The following is a 19,556-nucleotide window of genomic DNA, read 5'->3' on the forward strand; positions in this document are numbered from 1 at the left end:
AAAATACTGTATCAGACAAGTTTCATCTTGTTTTTAGTTTTACCCATCTTCACAAAAGCTATGTATTTCTAACACAGGGAAACTGGAAATGACAAATACCTAATGTGGGAGTGACAAATACCCAAATTTAACTGAATTTCATTTTTTAAATAGAGCTTTTCAGGAAAAAGAAAAGCAGGATGTTTTTTTCTAAACACCTGATAAACTATATTGAATTATTTGTGCCTTGAATGTGATACCTTTTTGAAATGTAGAACTGTCTATTTCTAAAGTGGAAAAACTCTTCCAAACTGCTGCTTCTTGAAAGTTCTACATTCTGCTTCAAAAGAAATGCCAACGTGACTCAGGGCCCTTGACATATCACTAGAGTGAAAAAGTACCATTACAGTTAGACTTGTGTTTATAATTCTATCAGCTTTTACATCACATGACTGCTATCACATTATCTCTAACACTGGAGTGTTAAAAAGTCTATGTTCTTATTGGTGAAATAACTGTTTTGACTATCATCAAGTATCTGAATACTGAGTGTTTCTGGCCCTTGACACTGTCCTATACCTTATAAGGTGTTTACAGGTGAAATAGGAATCTTGTTGGCACTCCATGCACTTAAGAACTCACATGAACTGAGCAAATGAGATGGAAACATGGCATTATTAATTATACTAATTACCTGCTTTATGATTATTCTTGCTACTTCACAGCCTTGCCAGACCCCTGATGACTTTGTGGCTGCCACTTCTCCGGGACATATCATAATTGGAGGTTTGTTTGCTATTCATGAAAAAATGTTGTCCTCAGAAGACTATCCCAGACGACCACAAATCCAGAAGTGTGTTGGGTGAGTAAAGTCTCAAAAAATACATTTAGATTTCAAGATTCTGTCATGAGACTAGGACATATAAACTGTTGACTTGTATTAATATCTAAATCATTTTTAAAAATAAACTCATATATATTTTTTAGGTTGCATATGGTTAATCTTGCAATCTTTCTTTAAAAGAGTACTATAACAGCCCTATATGTATAATGAAACAACTTCCAAGTGCAGAGGATATGAATGCTTTTCATTAATATATTTATTTAGATTTTGCCTTATAAAACAATGCCTGAAGTCACTTGAGAAGACATTGTGGCCTATTTTTCACTACAAGCATACATAGCCCACATGTATTTCTATCACAGAAAACATGTATTTTATTTTAAACACAGATCTATTATTTAATGCTTTGTTTAAAATAGACTGTAGCTGAATTTTTTCTTACTAACATTTCATTTTTTTTTTCAACACTGCATTCGTTTCATTCCAGAAATAGTCTAACTCTTTCCTGATAAATTAAGACCCTCCTCAACTCAAAGTGCTCCTTCCTCCTGGATGAACACTTTGTGTCATGAGAGCTTACCTATGAGAAAGACATTTCACTGGCACAGTGTAATGTGGAAAGGTAAAGCTGGGTGGAAGGTGTTGCAAATGGATTTTCCTTAAGGAGAAGAGGATATTCTAATTCTCATTTCAGTTTTGAGACAAGCTAATTTTGTAAACTTAGGTAGATCACTTAAACTCTGAGTTCCAGTTTCACTGTCATGTGTATTTTCTCATCTGTAAAACAAAGGCCTGGATAATCTCTAAGGACACAGGCAGCATCAGCTGCTGTTGCTATGGAATGTGCTCTTCATGCCTCCTTCCAACTCTAAAATTACCATTCTACTTTTATGTTTCTGTGTCTAAGTTTAATCTTGTTTTTTCTCTTACCTTTCTTTCTTTATCGACGAAGTATTTCCCAAGCCCTCTAAAAATACTTTTAGATAAAATGTGATCCCCTGTCATACTAAGATTTCTTGGCATTCTCCCTAAAAGTTAGGCACTTTTAGCTATTGTCATCATAATCATTGATTAGCAGGAATACCAGAGAATAGTAAAAAACATAATAACAATTAATGAAGATTTTCAGAGCACTACTTTGGCACACAAAGAATGGCTGCAGAGTTGAGGCCCGCAATTGCAGGCCAACAATTAAGGATGGAAAACACTGAATAGCTATTTGACCAAATAAGGAAATTTCCTATTTTAAAAAATCACTCAGTTGAAAATCTCTTACCTTTTTGTCACTCATCAAGAGAAATGGTACTCACTCAACATTGCACAACTACTTATTAATTGCCTACATTACCTGTACCCTATTATAGGCACTGGCACACTAATGTGAATACGCCAAGGAGGTTCCAACTCTAATGGAGTTTACACGTGGTGGCCTCTGAAAATATTATACAGTTTAATGTCAGACAACCTATTCGTTTACCCTTTTTCTCTTCTATGTTTCTCTTCTTTTAATTCATACATATTAGTTTACATATTTATGAGGTACATGTGGTATTCTATTATATGCCTAGAATGTGTAATGATCAAGTCAGGCTTTTTGAGGTGTCCATCACTTTGAGTACTGTCACTTCTATATATTGGAAACAATTCAAGTCCTCTCTTCTGGCTATGTTGAAATATACAATACATTGTTGTTAACTAGAGTAACTGGGCTGTCAAACGACTGAACTTCTATCTTTTATCTAACTATATGTTTATACACATTAACCTACCTCTCTTTATCCCCTCTCCTTCCCATCTTTATCCACCCACCTTCCCATCCTCTAGTACCTTTATAATGTCAGCTCTCTACCTTTATGATATCAATGTTTTTATCTCCCACATACGAGTGAGAACATATGATATTCGTCTTTCTGTGCCTGAGTTATTTCGCTTAACATAATGGCTTCCAGTTTCATCTATGTTGCTGCAAATGATATGATTTTATTCTTTTTGTGGCTGAGTAGTATTCTGTTGTGTATATATAGCACATTTTCTTTATCTCTTCTTCTATTGATGGACACAAGTTGATTCTATATCTTTGCTATTGCAAATAGTGTTAGTTATGGTAAGCATGTGAGTGCAGGTATCCCTTTAGTATACTGATTTCCTTTTCTTTGGATACCCAATAGTAGGATTACTGGATTACATTTATCATTTTTAGATTTTTGAGAAATATCCATACTGTTTCCCATAGGAGTTGTACTAATTTACATTTTCTCCAACAGTGTAGATGAGTTCCGTCTTCCACATGTCCTTGTCAGCATCTGTTTTTGTTTTTGTTTTGTCTTTTTAGTAATAGCTATTCTAACTGGCGTAAGAAAATATCTCACTGTGGTTTCAATTTGCATTTCTTTGATGATTAGTGATGCTGAGCATTTTTTATATACCAGTTGGCCATTTATATGTCTTCTTTTGAGAATCATCTGTTCGTGTTCTTTGACCACTTCTTAATGAGATTTTGCTTTCTTATTGTTGAGTTGTTCAATTTCATCTATATTCTGGATATTAGTCTTTTGTTAGATGAATAGTTTGCAAATATCTTCTCCCATTCAATGGCTGTCTCTTCACTCTTGATGGTTTCCTTTCCTGTACAGAGATTTTTATTTTAATATAGTAACATTTGTCCATTTTTATTTTAGTTGTCTGTGCTTTTGAGGTCTTACCCATAAAATCTTTGCCTAGACTGATGTCCTTAAGTGCTTTCCCTGTTTTCTTCTAATAGTTTTATAATTTGGGATCTTATGTTTAAGTTCTTAGTCCACCTCAAGTTGATTTTTATATACAGTGAAGGAAAAGAGTCCAGTTTTATTCTTCTGCATATGGATATCCAATTTTCCCTGTACAATTTATTGAAGTCCTTTCCCCTGAATATGTTCTTGGCTCCTTTGTCAAAAATCAGTTGGTAATAAATATGTGGATTTATTTTTTAGTTGTCTATCCTGTTTCCCATGGTCTATGTGTCTATTTTTATACCATGCTGTTTTGGTTACTATAAATTTGTGATATAATTTTGTCAGGTAGTTTGATGCCTCCAGCTTTGTTCATTTTGCTCAGGATTGCTGTGGCTATTCTGGCTTTTTTGTTGTTGTTGTTCCATATTAATTTTAGGATTTTTTAAATATTTGTGAAAAATGATATTGACATTTAATAGGGATTGCATTTACTGTGTATGTTGCTTTGGGCATTATGGTCATTTTAACACTATTATTTTTTCTGATCCTTGAGCATGAGATATCTCTCCATTTATTTGTGTTCTTTTCGATTACTTTCATCAGCATTCTGCAGTTTTCCTTGTAGAGATCTTTCACCTCCTTGGTTAAATTTATTCCTATGTATTTTTTTGTAGCTGTTGTAAATGGGATTGCTTTCTTGATTTTTTTTTCAGCTATTTCACTACTGGTGTACAAAAATGCTATTGATTTTTATATGTTGATATTGCATCCTGAAACTTTACTGAATTTGTTTATAAGCTCTAAGAGGTTTTTTTGTGGAGTCTTTTGGTATTTCTAAATATAAGATAATGTCAACTGCAAAGAGGGACAATTTGACTTCCTCTATTTCAATGTGTGTGCCATTTGTTTCTTCTCTTGCCTGATTGCTTTGGCCAGGACTTCCAATACTATGTTGAATAAGACTGGTGAAGGTGGGCATCCTTGTCTTGCTCTACTTCTTAGAGAAAAGGCTTTCCACTTTACCCAGTCGGTATGATGTTAACTATGGGTTTGTCATATATGGACTTTATTAATTTGAAGTATGTTCCATCTGTGCCTAGTTTGTTGAGAGGTTTTATCGTGAAAGGTGTTGTATTTTATCAAATACTTTTTCTACATCTATTGAGACGATCACATAGTTTCTGTCCTTCATCCTGTTGATGTGATGTATTACTTTTACTGATTTGTATATGTTAAACTATCCTTGCATGGTTGATATTACACTTAATCATGGTGTATTATCTTTGTGATACACTGTTGAATTCTATTTGCTAGTATTTTTTGAGGATTTTTGTGTGTATGTTCATCAGAGATATTGGTCTATGGTTTTCTGTTTTTATTGTGTCCTTATCTGGTTTTGGCATTAGGGTAATGCTGGCCTCATAGAATAAGTTGGAGAGAATTCCGTCCTCTTGAACTTTTTGGAGTAGTTTGAGGAAGATTACTAATATTTCTTCTTTATATGTTTGGTAGAATTCAGCAGCAATCCATCTGGTTCTGAGCTATTATTTACTGGGGCTTTTTATTACTGATGATTTAATCTTGCTATTTGTTATTGGTCTGCTCAGGTTTGCTATTTCTTCCTGATTTAATCTTGGTAGACTGTATGTTTCCAGGAATTTTCACATTTCCTCTAGGTTTTTCCATTTGTTAGCATGTAATTGTTCCTAATAGTTTCTGATAATATTTCGTATTTCTGTGGTATCAGTTGTAATGTCTCCTTTTTCATCTCTGGTTTTGTTTATTTGGGTCTTCTCTCTTCTTTTTTCAGTTAGTCTAGTCTAGTGATTTATAAATTTTGAAGAATCAACTTTTCATTTTATTGATCCTTTGTGTTTTTATTTTTTAGTCTGCATTTCATTTAGTTCTGCTAGATCTTTATTATTGCTTTCCTTCTACTAATTTTGGGTTTCATGTGTTTTTGCTTTTCTAGTTCCTTAAGGTACATTCTTAGGTTATTTGAAATCTTTCCACTTTTTTGTTGTAGATGTTCATTGCTATTTACTTCCTTCTTAGTACTGCTTTTGCTGTATCCCACTGGCTTTGGTATGTTGTTGATATGGTTTGGATCTGTGTCTTTGCCCAAATCTCATATCAAATTATAATCCCCAGTGTTGGAGGTGGGACCTGGTAGGAGGTAATTGGATCATGGGAGCAGTTTCTTATGAATGGCTTAGCGCCATTCCCCTAGTGCTGTTCTTATGATACAGTTCTCATAAGATCTGGTTGTTTAAAAGTGTGTAGCATATCCCCTCTCTCTCTTTCTTCCTCCTAATCTAGCCATGTAAGGTGCCAGCTCCCCCTTTGCCTTCTGCCATGATTATAAGTTTCCTGAGGACTCCCAAGTCCCAAGTTGCTAAGCAGATGCCAGCGTCATGCTTCCTGTACAGTCAACAGAACCATGAGCCAATTAAACCTCTTTTCTTTATAAATTACTCATTCTCTGGTATATTTTATTCAATGCAAGAATGGGCTAATACAGAAAATTGATACCAGAGAGGTGGTGCATTGCTATAAAGATACCTGAAAATGTGGAAGCAGCTCTGGAACTGGGTAATGGATAGTGGTTGGAACAGTTTGGAGGGCTCCAAAGAAGATAGGAAGATGAAGAAAAGTTTGGAGCTTCCTAGAGACTTGTTAAATTGTTGTGACCAAAATGATAATGGTGATATATATAGACAATGAAGTTCAGGCTGAAGAGGTCTCATATGGACATGAGGAACTTATTAGGAACTGGAGTAAAGGTTATCTTTGCTATGCGTTAGCAAAGAACCTGGTGGCATTGTGCCCCTGCCCAGGTATCTGTGGAACTTTGAACTTGAGAGTGATGATTTAGGGTATCTGGCAGAAGAAATTTCTAAGCAGCAAAGCAGTCAAGAAGTTGCCTGGCTGCTTTTAATAGCCTAGTTCATATGTGTGAGCAAGGAAATAATGTAAAACTGGAACTTATATTTAAAAGAGAAACAGAATGTAAAAGTTTGGAAAATTTGCAGCCCAGCCACGTGTTAGAAAAAAGAAAACAAACAAACAAATAAAAATTTCTGGGTGAAGAACTGAAGCTGGCTGCAGAAATTTGCATAAGCAAAGAGAAGCTGAATGTTAATAGCCAAGACAATGAGAAGACTTCAAAGGAATTTCAGAGACCTCCATAGCAGCCCCTCCCATCACAGACCCAGAGGCCTAGGAGGGCAGAATGGTTTCTTGAGCTGAGACCAGGGCCCTGCTGCTTCTTATGTCCCAGCCACTCCAGCTCCAGCTTATACCAGTGTCCCCTGGGTATGAGACATGGAGTTAAAAGAGATTATTTTGGAGCTTTAAGATGTAATGATTGCCTTGCTGGGTTTTGGATTTGCATGGGACCTGTAGGCCTTTTCCTTTAGCCAATTTCTCTCTTTTCAAATAGGAGTATTTACCAAATGCCTGTACTCCCATTGTGTCTTAGAAGTAACTAACTAATTTTTTATTTTGCAGGCTCATAGGCAGAAGGGACTACTCAGATGAGACTTTGGACTTTCAACTTTTGAGATAATGCTAGAATTAGTTAAGACGTTGGGAGACTGGTGAGAAGGAATGATTGTATTTTGCAATGTGAGAAGGACATGAGATTTGGGAGGAGCCAGGGATAGAATATAAAAGTGTGTTACATCTTCCCTCTCTCTTTCTTCCTTTTGCTCTGGCCATGTGAGGTGCCAAGGCCCCCCTTTGCCTTCCACCTTGATTGTATATGTCCTGAGACCTCCCAAGAAGCTGAGCAGATGTCAGCACTATACTTCTGGTATAGCCTGCAGGACAATGAGCCAATTAAACCTCTTTTCTTTATAAATTACCCAGTCTCAGCTATTGCCTTATAGCAATGTGAGAAGAAGCTAATACATTCATGTTTCCATTTTCATTTGTTTTAATAAGATTTCTGATTTCCATCTTAATTTCTTCATTAACCCAATGGTTATTCAGAAGCATATGGTTTCTGCTGATTTGTATAGTTTCCAAAGTTCCTCTTGTTATTATTTCTAATTCTAGTCCATTGCAGCCTGAGAATATATTTGATATAATTTTTATTTTTGTAAATTTGTTAAGACTTGTTTTATGGCCTAATATATGGCCTGATCTGGAGAATGTTCCATGCACTGATGAGAAGAATGTGTATTCTACAGCTATTGGACCAAAAGTTCTGTAAATGTCTGTTAGGTCCACCTGGTCTAAAGTTCAATTTAAGTCCTTTTCTTGAGATGAAGTCTCACTCTGTTGCCCAGGCTGGAGTGCAGTGGTGCAATCTTGGCTCACTGCAACCTCCACTTACTAGGTTCAAGTGATCCTTCCACCTCAGCCTCCCAAGTAGCTGGCATTACAGGTGTGTACCACCATGACTAGCTATTTTTGTATTTTTAGTAGAGATGGTGTTTCATCATGTTAGCCAGGCTGCTCTTGAACTCCTGACCTCAAGTGATTCATCCTCCTCAGCCTCCCAAAGTGCTGGGATTACAGGGGTGAACCTGGTTGTAAGTTTGTTATATTTTTGCTGATTTTCTGTCTAGATGATCTGCCTAATGCTGAATAGGGTGTTAAAGTTTCCCACAATTATTGTATTGCAGTTTGTTTCTCTTTAGATCTAGTAATTTTTGCTTTATGAATCCGGGTGCTTCAGTGTTGCTTGCATATACATTTTAAATTATTTCCTCTTCCTGGATTGACTCCTTATCATTATATAATGACCTTATTTTACTTTTTCTACTATGTTTGGCTTACAGTGTGTTTTATCTAATATAAATATAGTTACTTCTGCTCAATTTTGGTTTTTGTTTGCATGGGATATCTTTTTCTATCCCTTCACTTTCACTCTATATGTGCTTTTATATGTAAAGTGCATTTCTTGTAAGTTGCATATAATTGGATCATGCTTTTTTTTTCATTTATACAGCCAGTCTATATCTCTTTTTTTCTTTTATTTATTTACTTATTTTTATTATACTTTAAGTTCTAGGGTACATGTGCACAACGTGCAGGTTTCATACATAGGTATACATGTGCCATGTTGGTTTACTGTACCCATCAACTCATCATTTACATTAGGTATTTCTCCTAATGCTATCCCTCCCCAAGTCCCCCACCCTCCTACAGGACCCAGTGTATGATATTCCCCTCCCAGTGTCCAAGTGATCTCATTGTTCAATTCCCACCTATGAATGAGAACATGCAGCATTTGGCTTTCTGCCCTTGTGACAGTTTGCTGAGAATGATGGTTTCCAGCTTCATTCATGTCCCTGAAAAGGACATGAACTCATCCTTCAATGGCTGCGTGGTATTCCACGGTGTATATGTGCCACATTTTTTATCCAGTCTATTATTGATGGACATTTGGGTTGGTTCCAAGTCTTTGCTATTGTGAATAGTGCCACGATGAACATACGTGTGCATGTGTCTTTATAGTAGCATGATTTATAATCCTTTGGGTATATACCCAGTAATGGGATTGATCAAATGGTAATTCTAGTTCTAGATCCTTGAGGAATCGCCACACTGTCTTCCACAATGGTTGAACTAATTTACACTCCCAACAGCAGTGTAAAAGCATTCCTATTTCTCCACATCCTCTCCTGCATCAGTTGTTTCCTGACTTTTTAATGATCTCCATTCCAGCTGTTGTGAGATGGTATCTCATTGTGTTTTGATTTGCATTTCTCTGATGGCTGGGGATGATGAGCATTTTTTCATGTGTCTGTTGGCTGCATAAATGTCTTCTTCTGAGAAATGTCTGTTCATATCCTTTGCCCACTTTTTGATGGGGTTGTTTGTTTTTTTCTTGTAAATTTGTTTGAGCTCTTTGTGGATTCTAGATATTAGTCCTTTGTCAGATGGGTAGATTGCAATAATTTTCTCCCATTCTGTAAGTTGCCTGTTCACTCTGATGGTAGTTACTTTTGCCATGCAGAAGCTCTTCAGTTTAATTAGATCCCATGTGTCTATTTTGGCTCTTATTTCCATTGCTTTTGGTGTTTTAGTCATGAAGTCCTTGCCCATGCCTGTGTCCTGAATGATATTGCCTGGGTTTTCTTCTAGGGTTTTTATGGTTTTAGGTCTAACATTTAAGTCTTTAACCCATCTTGAATTAATTTTTGTATAAGGTGTAAGGAAGGGATCCAGTTTCAGCTTTCTATATATGGCTAGCCAGTTTTCCCAGCACCATTTATTAAATAGGGAATCCTTTCCCCATTTCTTGTTTTTGTCAGGTTTGTCAAAGATCAGATGGCTGTAGATGTGTGGTATTATTTCTGAGGTCTCTGTTCTGTTCCATTGGTCTATATATCTGTTTTGGTACCAGTACCATGCTGTTTTGGTTACTGTAGCCTTGTAGTATAGTTTGAAGTCAGGTAGCATAAGATACTTCCAGCTTTGTTCTTTTTGCTTAGGATTATCTTGGCCATGTGAGCTCTTTTTTGGTTCCATATGAACTTTAAAATAGTTTTTTCCAATTCTGTGAAGAAAGTCATTGGTAGCTTGATGGAGATGGCATGGAATCTATAAATTACCTTTTCACAATCTCGATGCTTCCTATCCATGAGCATGGAATATTCTTCCATTTGTTTGTGTCCTCTTTTATTTTGTTGGGCAGTGGTTTGTAGTTCCCCTTGAGGAAGTCCTTCACATCCCTTGTAAGTTGGATTCCTAGGTATTTTATTCTGTCTGTAGCAATTGTGAATGGGAGTTCACTCATGATTTGGCTCTTTGTCTATTAATGGTGTATAGAAATGCTTGTGATTTCTTCATATTGATTTTGTATTCTGAGAATTTGCTGAAGTTGCTTATCAGCTTAAGGAGATTTTTGGCTGAGATGATGGGGTTTTCTAAACATAGAATCATGTCATCTGCAAACAGGGACAATTTGACTTCCTCATTTCCTAATTGAATACCCTTTATTTCTTTCTCTTGCCTGATTGCCCTGGCCAGAACTTTCAACACCATGTTGCATAGGAGTGGTGAAAGAGGGCACCCCTGTCTTGTGCCAGTTTTCAAAGGGAATGCTTCCAGTTTTTGCCCATTCAGTATGATATTGACAGCCAGTCTATATCTCTTAAGAGGGGAATTTAATCCTTTTAAATTCAAGGTTAATATAGACATATGAGGCTTTGTTCCTGTCATGTTTTTGCTTACTGTTTGTTTTATGTATTCTATATTCCATTCTTTTTCTCATTTTTTGTCATTGTGGTTTTGTAGATGAATATCTGTAGTAGTATCATTTGAGTCCTTCCTCTTTTTTACCATTGTTTTACACTTTGTTGTGTTTTCACCATGATAAGCATCATCATTTCACTTCCAGGTATAGAACTCCTTTGAGCATTTGTAGGGCCAGTCTAGCGGTGTTGAATTCCCTCAGCTTTTGCTTGTCTAGGAGCAACTTTATTTCTCCTCCATTTAGGAAGGATTATTTTTCTGGATATAGTATTCTTGGCTAACAGGGTTTTTGCCTCAGCACTTTAAATGTATCATCTTCTTCTCTTCTGGTCTATAAGGTTTCTGCTGACATATCTTCCATTAGTATGATGTGATTTCCTTTAGAGGTGACTAAATTCTTTCTGTTTTTAGAATTTTCTTTGTCATTGACTTTAGACATTTTGACTATAATGTGCTGTGCAGAATTTGTGCATTGTATCTGTTTAGGGATTGCTGGGTCTCCTGTATCTGGATGTCTAAACCTCCTACTGGATGTGGAAAGTTTTTATCTATTATTTTCATCTATTATTTTGTTATATATGTTTAACTATTTCAATATCTCTTTACCTTCTGGGATATCAATAATTTGTATATTTGATCACTTTATGGTGTTCCATATATCATGAAGGCTTTGCTTAGCTTTTTTTTTTTTTTTTTTAGACGGAATCTTGCTCTGTCGCCCAGGCTGGAGTGCAGTGGTGCGATCTCAGTTCACTGCAAGCTCCACCTCCCAGGTTCACGCCATTCTTCTGCCTCAGCCTCTAGAGTAGCTGGGACTACAGGTGCCCGCCACCACACCTGGCTAATTTTTTGTATTTTCAGTAGAGACAGGGTTTCACCATGTTAGCCAGGATTGTCTCGATCTTCTGACCTCATGATCCTCCCGCCTCGCCCTCCCAAAGTGCTAGGATTACAGGCGTGAGCCACTGCACCAGGCCTGTTTAGCTTTTTTTAATTCTTTTTTTTTTCCTTTATATTTTCATGGCTGGCTTATTTCAAAAGTTGAACCTGAACTGTCTTCAGGTTCAGAGCTTCTTTCATCTGCTTGAGCTAATCTATTGTTGAAGCTTTCAAGTGTTTTATGTTGTTCATTCAATGAATTGTTCAGTTGCAGAATTTCTGTTTGATTCTTTTACAACATCTGTGTCTTTGGTAAACTCATTCATATTCTGAATTGTTTTTCAGATTTCTTTGTATTGTTTTTCAGAATTATCTTGTATCTCACTATCCTTCTTTAGAATCTGTAATTTGGATTATTTTTCTGGAATTTCATTAATTGCTTTTTGATTGAGATATGTTTCTGGAGAATTATCGTGTTTCTTTTTTTAAAGTTATTTAAATTTTTTTTCTTAAAGACCATTATTATAGTATATCTTCCTTTAAAAATGTCATCTTTTCTGGCTTTTTCATGTTACCTGTGTTCTTATGTTAGTATATGTACATCTGATGTTTCAGTTGCTTCTTCCAATTTTAAAAAATTTGCTTTTGTAGGGGGAGAACGCTTCCTAAGGATGAATAGATAGTTTTGGTTGGGCAGGGTACTTTGACTTTTATTGTGGTTGCAGCAGTAGTATAATTACTTTGATTTCTTTGGCCATGACTAGCATAAGTGTCATCTGACATTTCCTCAGTGGCCTAGGGTACAGTTATTCTTGGGACTATGATGCAGCTTTGCTGGTGACTGGGATGCCAAGTAAGCCAGTCTTTGAGCCCCAGTGGTGTTAGCAATGGGCTGAGTATGCCCATCCTTGTGTCCCAGGGCAGCATACCCTGGCAGCAGTGTTAGGTCAAATCAGGTCAATTCTTGGGCCTCCAGGTGCCTTACTCAAATACTGGTAGTGGAAGCCATGGAACCAGCAGGTGAGTGATTTCTTGGGCTCTTGGGACACTTGTGTGGCATGCATGATGGCAATGGCAGTGACAGGATGACCCTCTGAGTCCTGAGTGGTGCTCACTAATGTTGGTTGTGCCAATGATAAGCTGGGCTTACTTCTCTTTTTTAATTGAAATTGTAATGTTTAATTAAGGAATTAAAATTTCTTAATTAAATTTAAAATTTTAGTAAAGAGGGATTTTTGGGGGTTTTTTTGTTTCTTTTTTAATTTTTTTATTATACTTTAAGTTCTAGGGTACATGTGCATAATGTGCAGGTTTGTTACATATGTACATGTATGCCATGTTGGTGTGCTGCACCCATTAACTCGTCATTTACATTAGGTATATCTCCTAATGCTATCCCTCCCCACTCCCCCTACCCCACAACAGGTCTCGGTGTGTGATGTTCCCCTTCCTGTGTCCAAGTGTTCTCATTGTTCAATTCCCACCTATGAGTGAAAACATGCGGTGTTTGGTTTTCTGTTCTTGTGACAGTTTGCTGAGAATGATGGTTTCCTGCTTCATCCATGTCCCTACAAAGGACATGAACTAATCCTTTTTTTATGGCTACATAGTATTCCATGGTGTATATATATATATATATATATATGTGCCACATATTCTTAATCCAGTCTGTCATTGGACATTTGGGTTGGTTCCAAGTCTTTGCTATAGTGAATAGTGCCGCAATAAACATACGTGTGCATGTGTCTTTATAGCAGCATGATTTATAATCCTTTGGGTATATACCCAGTAATGGGATGGCTGGGTCAAATGGTATTTCTAGTTCTAGATTCTTGAGGAATCACCACACTGTCTTCCACAATGGTTGAACTAGTTTACAGTCCCACCAACAGTATAAAAGTGTTCCTATTTCTCCATATCCTCTCCAGCACTTGTTGTTTCCTGACTTTTTAATGATTGCCATTCTAACTGGTGTGAGATGGTATCTCTTTGTGGTTTTGATTTGCATTTCTCTGATGGCTAGTGATGATGAGCATTTTTTCATGTGTCTGTTGGCTGCATAAATGTCTTCTTCTGAGAAGTGTGTTCATATCCTTCACCCACTTTTTGATGGGGTTGTTTGTTTTTTTCTTGTAAATTTGTTTTAGTTCTTTGTAGGTTCTGGATATTAACCCTTTGTCAGATGAGTAGATTGCAAAAATTTTCTCCCATTCTGTAAGTTGCCTGCCCACTCTGATGGTAGTTTCTTTTGCTGTGCAGAAGCTCTTTAGTTTAATTAGATGCCATTTGTCATTTTTGGCTTTTATTGCCATTACTTTTGGTGTTTTAGACATGAAGTCTTTGCCCATGCCTGTGTCCTGAATTGTATTGCCTAGGTTTTCTTCTAGGGTTTTTATGGTATTAGGTCTAACATTTAAGTCTCTAATCCATCTTGAATTAACTTTTGTATAAGGTGTAAGGAAGGGATCCAGTTTCAGCTTTCTACTTATGGCTAGTCAGTTTTCCCAGCACCATTTATTAAATAGGGAATCCTTTCCCAATTTCTTATTTTTGTCAGGTTTGTCAAAGATCAGATGGTTGTATACGTGTGATATTATTTCTGAGGGCTCTGTTCTGTTCTGTTGGTCTATATATCTGTTTTGGTACCAGTACGATGCTGTTTTAGTTATTGTAGCCTTGTAGTATAGTTTGAAGTCAGGTAGCATGATGCCTCCAGCTTTGTTCCTTTGGTTTAGGACTGTCTTGGCAATGTGGGCTCTTTTTTGGTTCCACATGAACTTTAAAGCAGTTTTTCCAATTCTGTGAAGAAAGTCATTGGTAGCTTAATGGGGATGGTATTGAATCTATAAATTACCTTGGGCAGTATGGCCATTTTCACGATATTGATTCTTCCTATCCGTGAGCATGGAATGTTCTTCCATTTGTTTGTGTCCTCTTTTATTTCATTGAGCAGTGGTTTGTAGTTCTCCTTGAAGAGGTCCTTCACATGAAGAGGGATATTATTATTCAGAGTTTTGATATTACAGTTTCTTTTCAGTTCATTACATTTTGCTAAATTAAGCTATTTGAATATTACTATTTGTCATTGCAAACCATGGTTTGCAATGACAAATAGTAATCTTCAAATACTTTAACTTATTAATATATTTTTATTATTACTTACTTTATTATTTTAGGGAGGGGAGAGGAGTATCTGGCCAAGGAGCAAGAAGTGCAAAGTTGGAATGTCCAAAGAATAGCAAAACGTTTAATCTGGCTATATCAGTGAAGCAGAAGAAAACATAGCAAGAGATGCATTTGTAGAGATAGAACCATCTAAACATGGTTCACAATGGCAAATAGTAATATTCTAATAGTTTAATTATCAAAACTTAATTAACTAAAAAGAAACTAGAATATCAAACCCTGAACAATAATATCCCCCTTTATTCATTTGTAAAAAGTGTATTGAACCCTTATTATATATTAGGCACTATTTGTAATATTTTGTATACAGTGGTGGATGAAATAAACTTAACAGTAAATCAGTAATCAGACAACTCAGTGCTCTGAAATAATCACAGATCAAGATGTATAAAAAATATCCTCTGAATGTGGAAATAGCTATGCCTCAGAACTAAGCCTCAGTTAGGCTTTAACCAAAGCTGTCTAAATGTAATTCTTAAGAGTCTTATTTATCTGGTTTCCAATCCCACAGATTAGAATCAGAAACTAAAAGACAGGCTTATGAGTCTAGAAAGCAAGCATTTTGACAGCAATAAAATGCTGATCTCTAACAACAAAAAGGAACAAAAATCAAACATATCTTCATATTGATTTGTTCAAAATGATCAAAAAATCATCAAGAAAAGTTAATCCTGTAACATAGACTCCTTTTAAGAAACTGTGGGTTCTTATATTACCCTTTATAAATATTTTCATGAAAAATTGTTTTTAAATAAAATTTAGATCCTTTAAGACGTAAGATTCACTAATCCAGAAATTTTTATGAGGAGATGTAGGCAAAATGAGATATGGGCATGTCCATAGAAGAGTTATGTTCTGATTTCAAAAAAACTTGTTTCCCAACAGCTTTGAAATATCAGTCTTTCTTCAAACTCTTGCCATGATACACAGCATTGAGATGATCAACAATTCAACACTATTATCTGGAGTCAAACTGGGGTATGAAATCTATGACACTTGTACAGAAGTCACAGTGGCAATGGCAGCCACTCTGAGGTTTCTTTCTAAATTCAACTGCTCCAAAGAAACTGTGGAGTTTAAGTGTGACTATTCCAGCTACATGCCAAGAGTTAAGGCTGTCATAGGTTCTGGGTATTCAGAAATAACAATGGCTGTCTCCAGGATGTTGAATTTACAGCTCATGCCACAGGTAGGTTTTGTGCTACCTCCATACATTGATTTTGATCACATTTGTTATTATGAAAGGATCAGGGAAACCTGAGGAAACTAGTTAGGGAGTCACTTTTACTCTAACCTTTCTTTCTCTTTAGTTAAAGAAAGGATGCATACCATTACAGAGGGTATAGTGGAAAAGTACTAACGGAGTAATTACCCCTCAATCTATCAGGTCTAGTTTCTGACTGTTTTCAGCTTGATTTGTATAAGACACAAACATCTTTGGGCCTAAACTGCCTTGTTTCTAAAATAACATCAGTCACATGCTATGAAGAAACTAAAGAGACTCAGGAGTAAGGAGACAGAGAGGTCAAAAGAAGACTTCTTGAGGAAGTGACATTTAGTCTCAAGCTTGAGTGAGGAGTGTGAAGGGAGGATGAGGGAAGGGAGAAAGAGTATCTGAGAAAGTAGCAAGTGCAAAGTTGGAATGCCTGAAGAATAGCAAAAAGGCCAATCTGGCTAGATCAGTCGAAGCAAAAGGAAACATAGTAAGAGATGCTTATGTAGAGATAGGCAAAGCCTGGGTCATGTAGCATCTTGTAAGCCCTGGGACAGTTTGCATGTTGTTCTGAATATGATGGGAAGGCATTGAGCAAAGACTATAGAGCTATTTCTTTCCCTGGAATGCAAGCCAATAACCAGAAAGTAAGCAAAAAGTTCTCTGAAAAAAACAAATCAGATATCAGAGCACTGTGTACTAAGTTCTTGAACATTGCTCAGAGTCAATTAAGTCTCTTTAGCTTTCATTGTGAAATCACACTACTTTGTAACTCTCTACATCACTGATTTCTAATCTTAAGGAAGAAGAGAAGCCAAAAGTTAGAAAAGAAAAAGGTTTATATTCAGATTATTAAGAAATGACCATCTGACAGAAGTGAGCAGACAGAAAAAAAATATATATATGTAACATAATGAAAATGTGTATAAGAATTCAAAATACATAACTTTTTGGAGGTAGAGTAAATGAATGCATATACATACAAAGACTATTAGAGTTCCATTATATTATAGTGACGTAATAAAAAATGTAATCCAAAATGATTAAACAAAAAACTATTTATCAAACACATCAAAGATAAGGCTTTGGCTTAAAAGTTCTAGACTATGTATGATACTAGTTAGGTGATAAGTAAGGAAAGCAGACTTAACAACAACTGGCTAATGCAAAAATGCAATTTCTGTAATAGACAGCAGAAAAGGTAAGGGGACGTTCCATGGGTAACACTAATTTTAAGAAAGTTCAGCTCTTAATGTGGCTGAGCATAGCAACATCAGGTACTTGGAAGGTAACTTAGGTTTACTGAAAGTGTGCTCTTATCTATTTAAATTTTCTCCTTTAATCTTAGCAAGAATCTTATAACTTTACAGTAAAGAAACATTAAATAACATTCCCAAATTTATTTGAGTTGGGATTCTAACAGTTTATCTTGTTCCCAAGCCTATTGTCTTTCCACCACACCACATGGCAGCTGCAAGTAGGTAAAAAAAAAAAAAAAAAAAAAAAAAAGAAAAGAAAAGAAAAAAAAAAAGAAGGAAAGAAAGAAAAAAAAAAAGAAATGCTGAACAAGTGACATGTTGCTATTGCATCTATAGAAGGTAATAATTCACCAAAGCTATGAATCATGCAAAACTTTGTGTATATTAAGTAGGTCTTCCAAAAATGCTGATACTTATTTGACTAGATCAGGAGTCAGAAAACTACAGCCTGTGGACCAAATGTGGCTCTCATGCTCTTGAGCTTCCAAGCTAAAAATAGTTTTTACATTTCTAAAAGGTTGTAACAAAAAAAGAAAAAAGATATGACAGAGACTATACATGACCAAAAAAGCTTAAAATATTTTATATCTGGTTCTCTACAGGAAAATTTTGCTGATCCCTGGACAAGATGATTATTTGACTGATTGACTTTACCTAGAATAAAATCACCCAAATTATGCATTAGACAAGATTTTGAACACACTGATGTTCCAAACAGCATTTTGTTTATGTGATGGACTGCATTTTTCCTGTATTTACCTCTAAGTATTTGAATAATATCCACTCTTGGCCCCCTGCCAGCGATACAAGATAGATATAGAGGAATATAGAGGTGTAAATGGAAAATGAGATAGAGCCTGGATTCTCAGAAGGCCTGTACTAAACACAGTATGAAATAATTAGAAAGTCGTGATTCTAAACCATCATCGGGGCTAAGTATCATGATTTAAGCTGTTTGTAAAGTAGTAATTCATAGAAGAAGGATGAAAAAGGCTAGAGAATTTAAAGAAAGTCGTGAAAACTTACAGCAATCAAAGAGAGGAACACCTACTGTGAACAGTCACCTGGAGTTCATCAACACCATAACTAAAATATTCTGTCTATTTCCAGGTGGGTTATGAGTCAACTGCAGAAATCCTGAGTGACAAAATTCGCTTTCCTTCATTTTTACGGACTGTGCCCAGTGACTTCCATCAAATTAAAGCAATGGCTCACCTGATTCAGAAATCTGGTTGGAACTGGATTGGCATCATAACCACAGATGATGACTATGGACGATTGGCTCTTAACACTTTTATAATTCAGGCTGAAGCAAATAACGTGTGCATAGCCTTCAAAGAGGTTCTTCCAGCCTTTCTTTCAGATAATACCATTGAAGTCAGAATCAATCAGACACTGAAGAAAATCATTTTAGAAGCCCAGGTTAATGTCATTGTGGTATTTCTGAGGCAATTCCATGTTTTCGATCTCTTCAATAAAGCCATTGAAATGAATATAAATAAGATGTGGATTGCTAGTGATAATTGGTCAACTGCCACCAAGATTACCACCATTCCTAATGTTAAAAAGATTGGCAAAGTTGTGGGGTTTACCTTTAGAAGAGGGAATATATCCGCTTTCCATTCCTTTCTTCAAAATCTGCACTTGCTTCCCAGTGACAGTAACAAACTCTTACATGAATATGCCATGCATTTATCTGCCTGCACATATGTCAAGGACACTGATTTGAGTCAATGCATTTTCAATCATTCTCAAAGGACTTTGGCCTACAAGGCTAACAAGGCTATAGAAAGGAACTTCTTCACGAGAAATGACTTCCTCCGGGACTATGCTGAGCCAGGACTCATTCATAGTATTCAACTTGCAGTGTTTGCCCTTGGTTATGCCATTCGGGATCTGTGTCAAACTCGTGACTGTCAGAACCCCAACGCTTTTCAACCATGGGAGGTACTAACTCACACATCCAAGAAAAACTCTCCTACCATTATTTTCCGCATTTCCTTCCCTGTTTTAATTTGCAAAGATTTATATTCATTGCTCTTAATCCTATTCCTTTTATAAATAGACACTTTCAGTGTTTAAATAACCTGCATTTCTATCATAGTGCCTTACTCTTGAAGATAATAGAGTTGTATTTTATCTTCACTTCCTACTCTGACCTACCAAAGTTGTATTCTTTTATTTCCCACGAAAATTATTTTGATGATGCTATTTTCCTTGAGTCATATAAATTATCACTTTTAAATGCACTTAAAACAACACAAGAGTTAGAGCTG

The 19,556-nt window shown here is 36.1% G+C and overlaps 1 protein-coding gene across 2 annotated transcripts in view; it reads left to right on the forward strand.

The window, feature by feature from the left end:
• The first annotated feature begins 601 nt into the window (after positions 1–601).
• GPRC6A (G protein-coupled receptor class C group 6 member A) overlaps positions 602–19,556 on the forward strand; it is a 33,868-nt gene continuing 14,913 nt past the window's right edge. Inside the window, exons 1-3 of one of the 2 annotated variants that reach the window (XM_050786609.1) lie at positions 602–841; positions 15,694–15,997; positions 18,391–18,702. In XM_050786609.1, coding sequence (XP_050642566.1) covers positions 648–841; positions 15,694–15,997; positions 18,391–18,702 — 810 coding nt within the window. In that variant the 5' untranslated portion in view covers positions 602–647. Of the gene's footprint in view, positions 842–15,693; positions 15,998–18,390; positions 19,228–19,556 lie in introns of both variants that reach the window. The other variant, XM_050786610.1, reaches the window with a different exon arrangement.

The sequence above is a fragment of the Macaca thibetana genome, chromosome 4, assembly GCF_024542745.1.
Source record: "Macaca thibetana thibetana isolate TM-01 chromosome 4, ASM2454274v1, whole genome shotgun sequence".
Lineage (NCBI taxonomy): Eukaryota > Metazoa > Chordata > Mammalia > Primates > Cercopithecidae > Macaca > Macaca thibetana.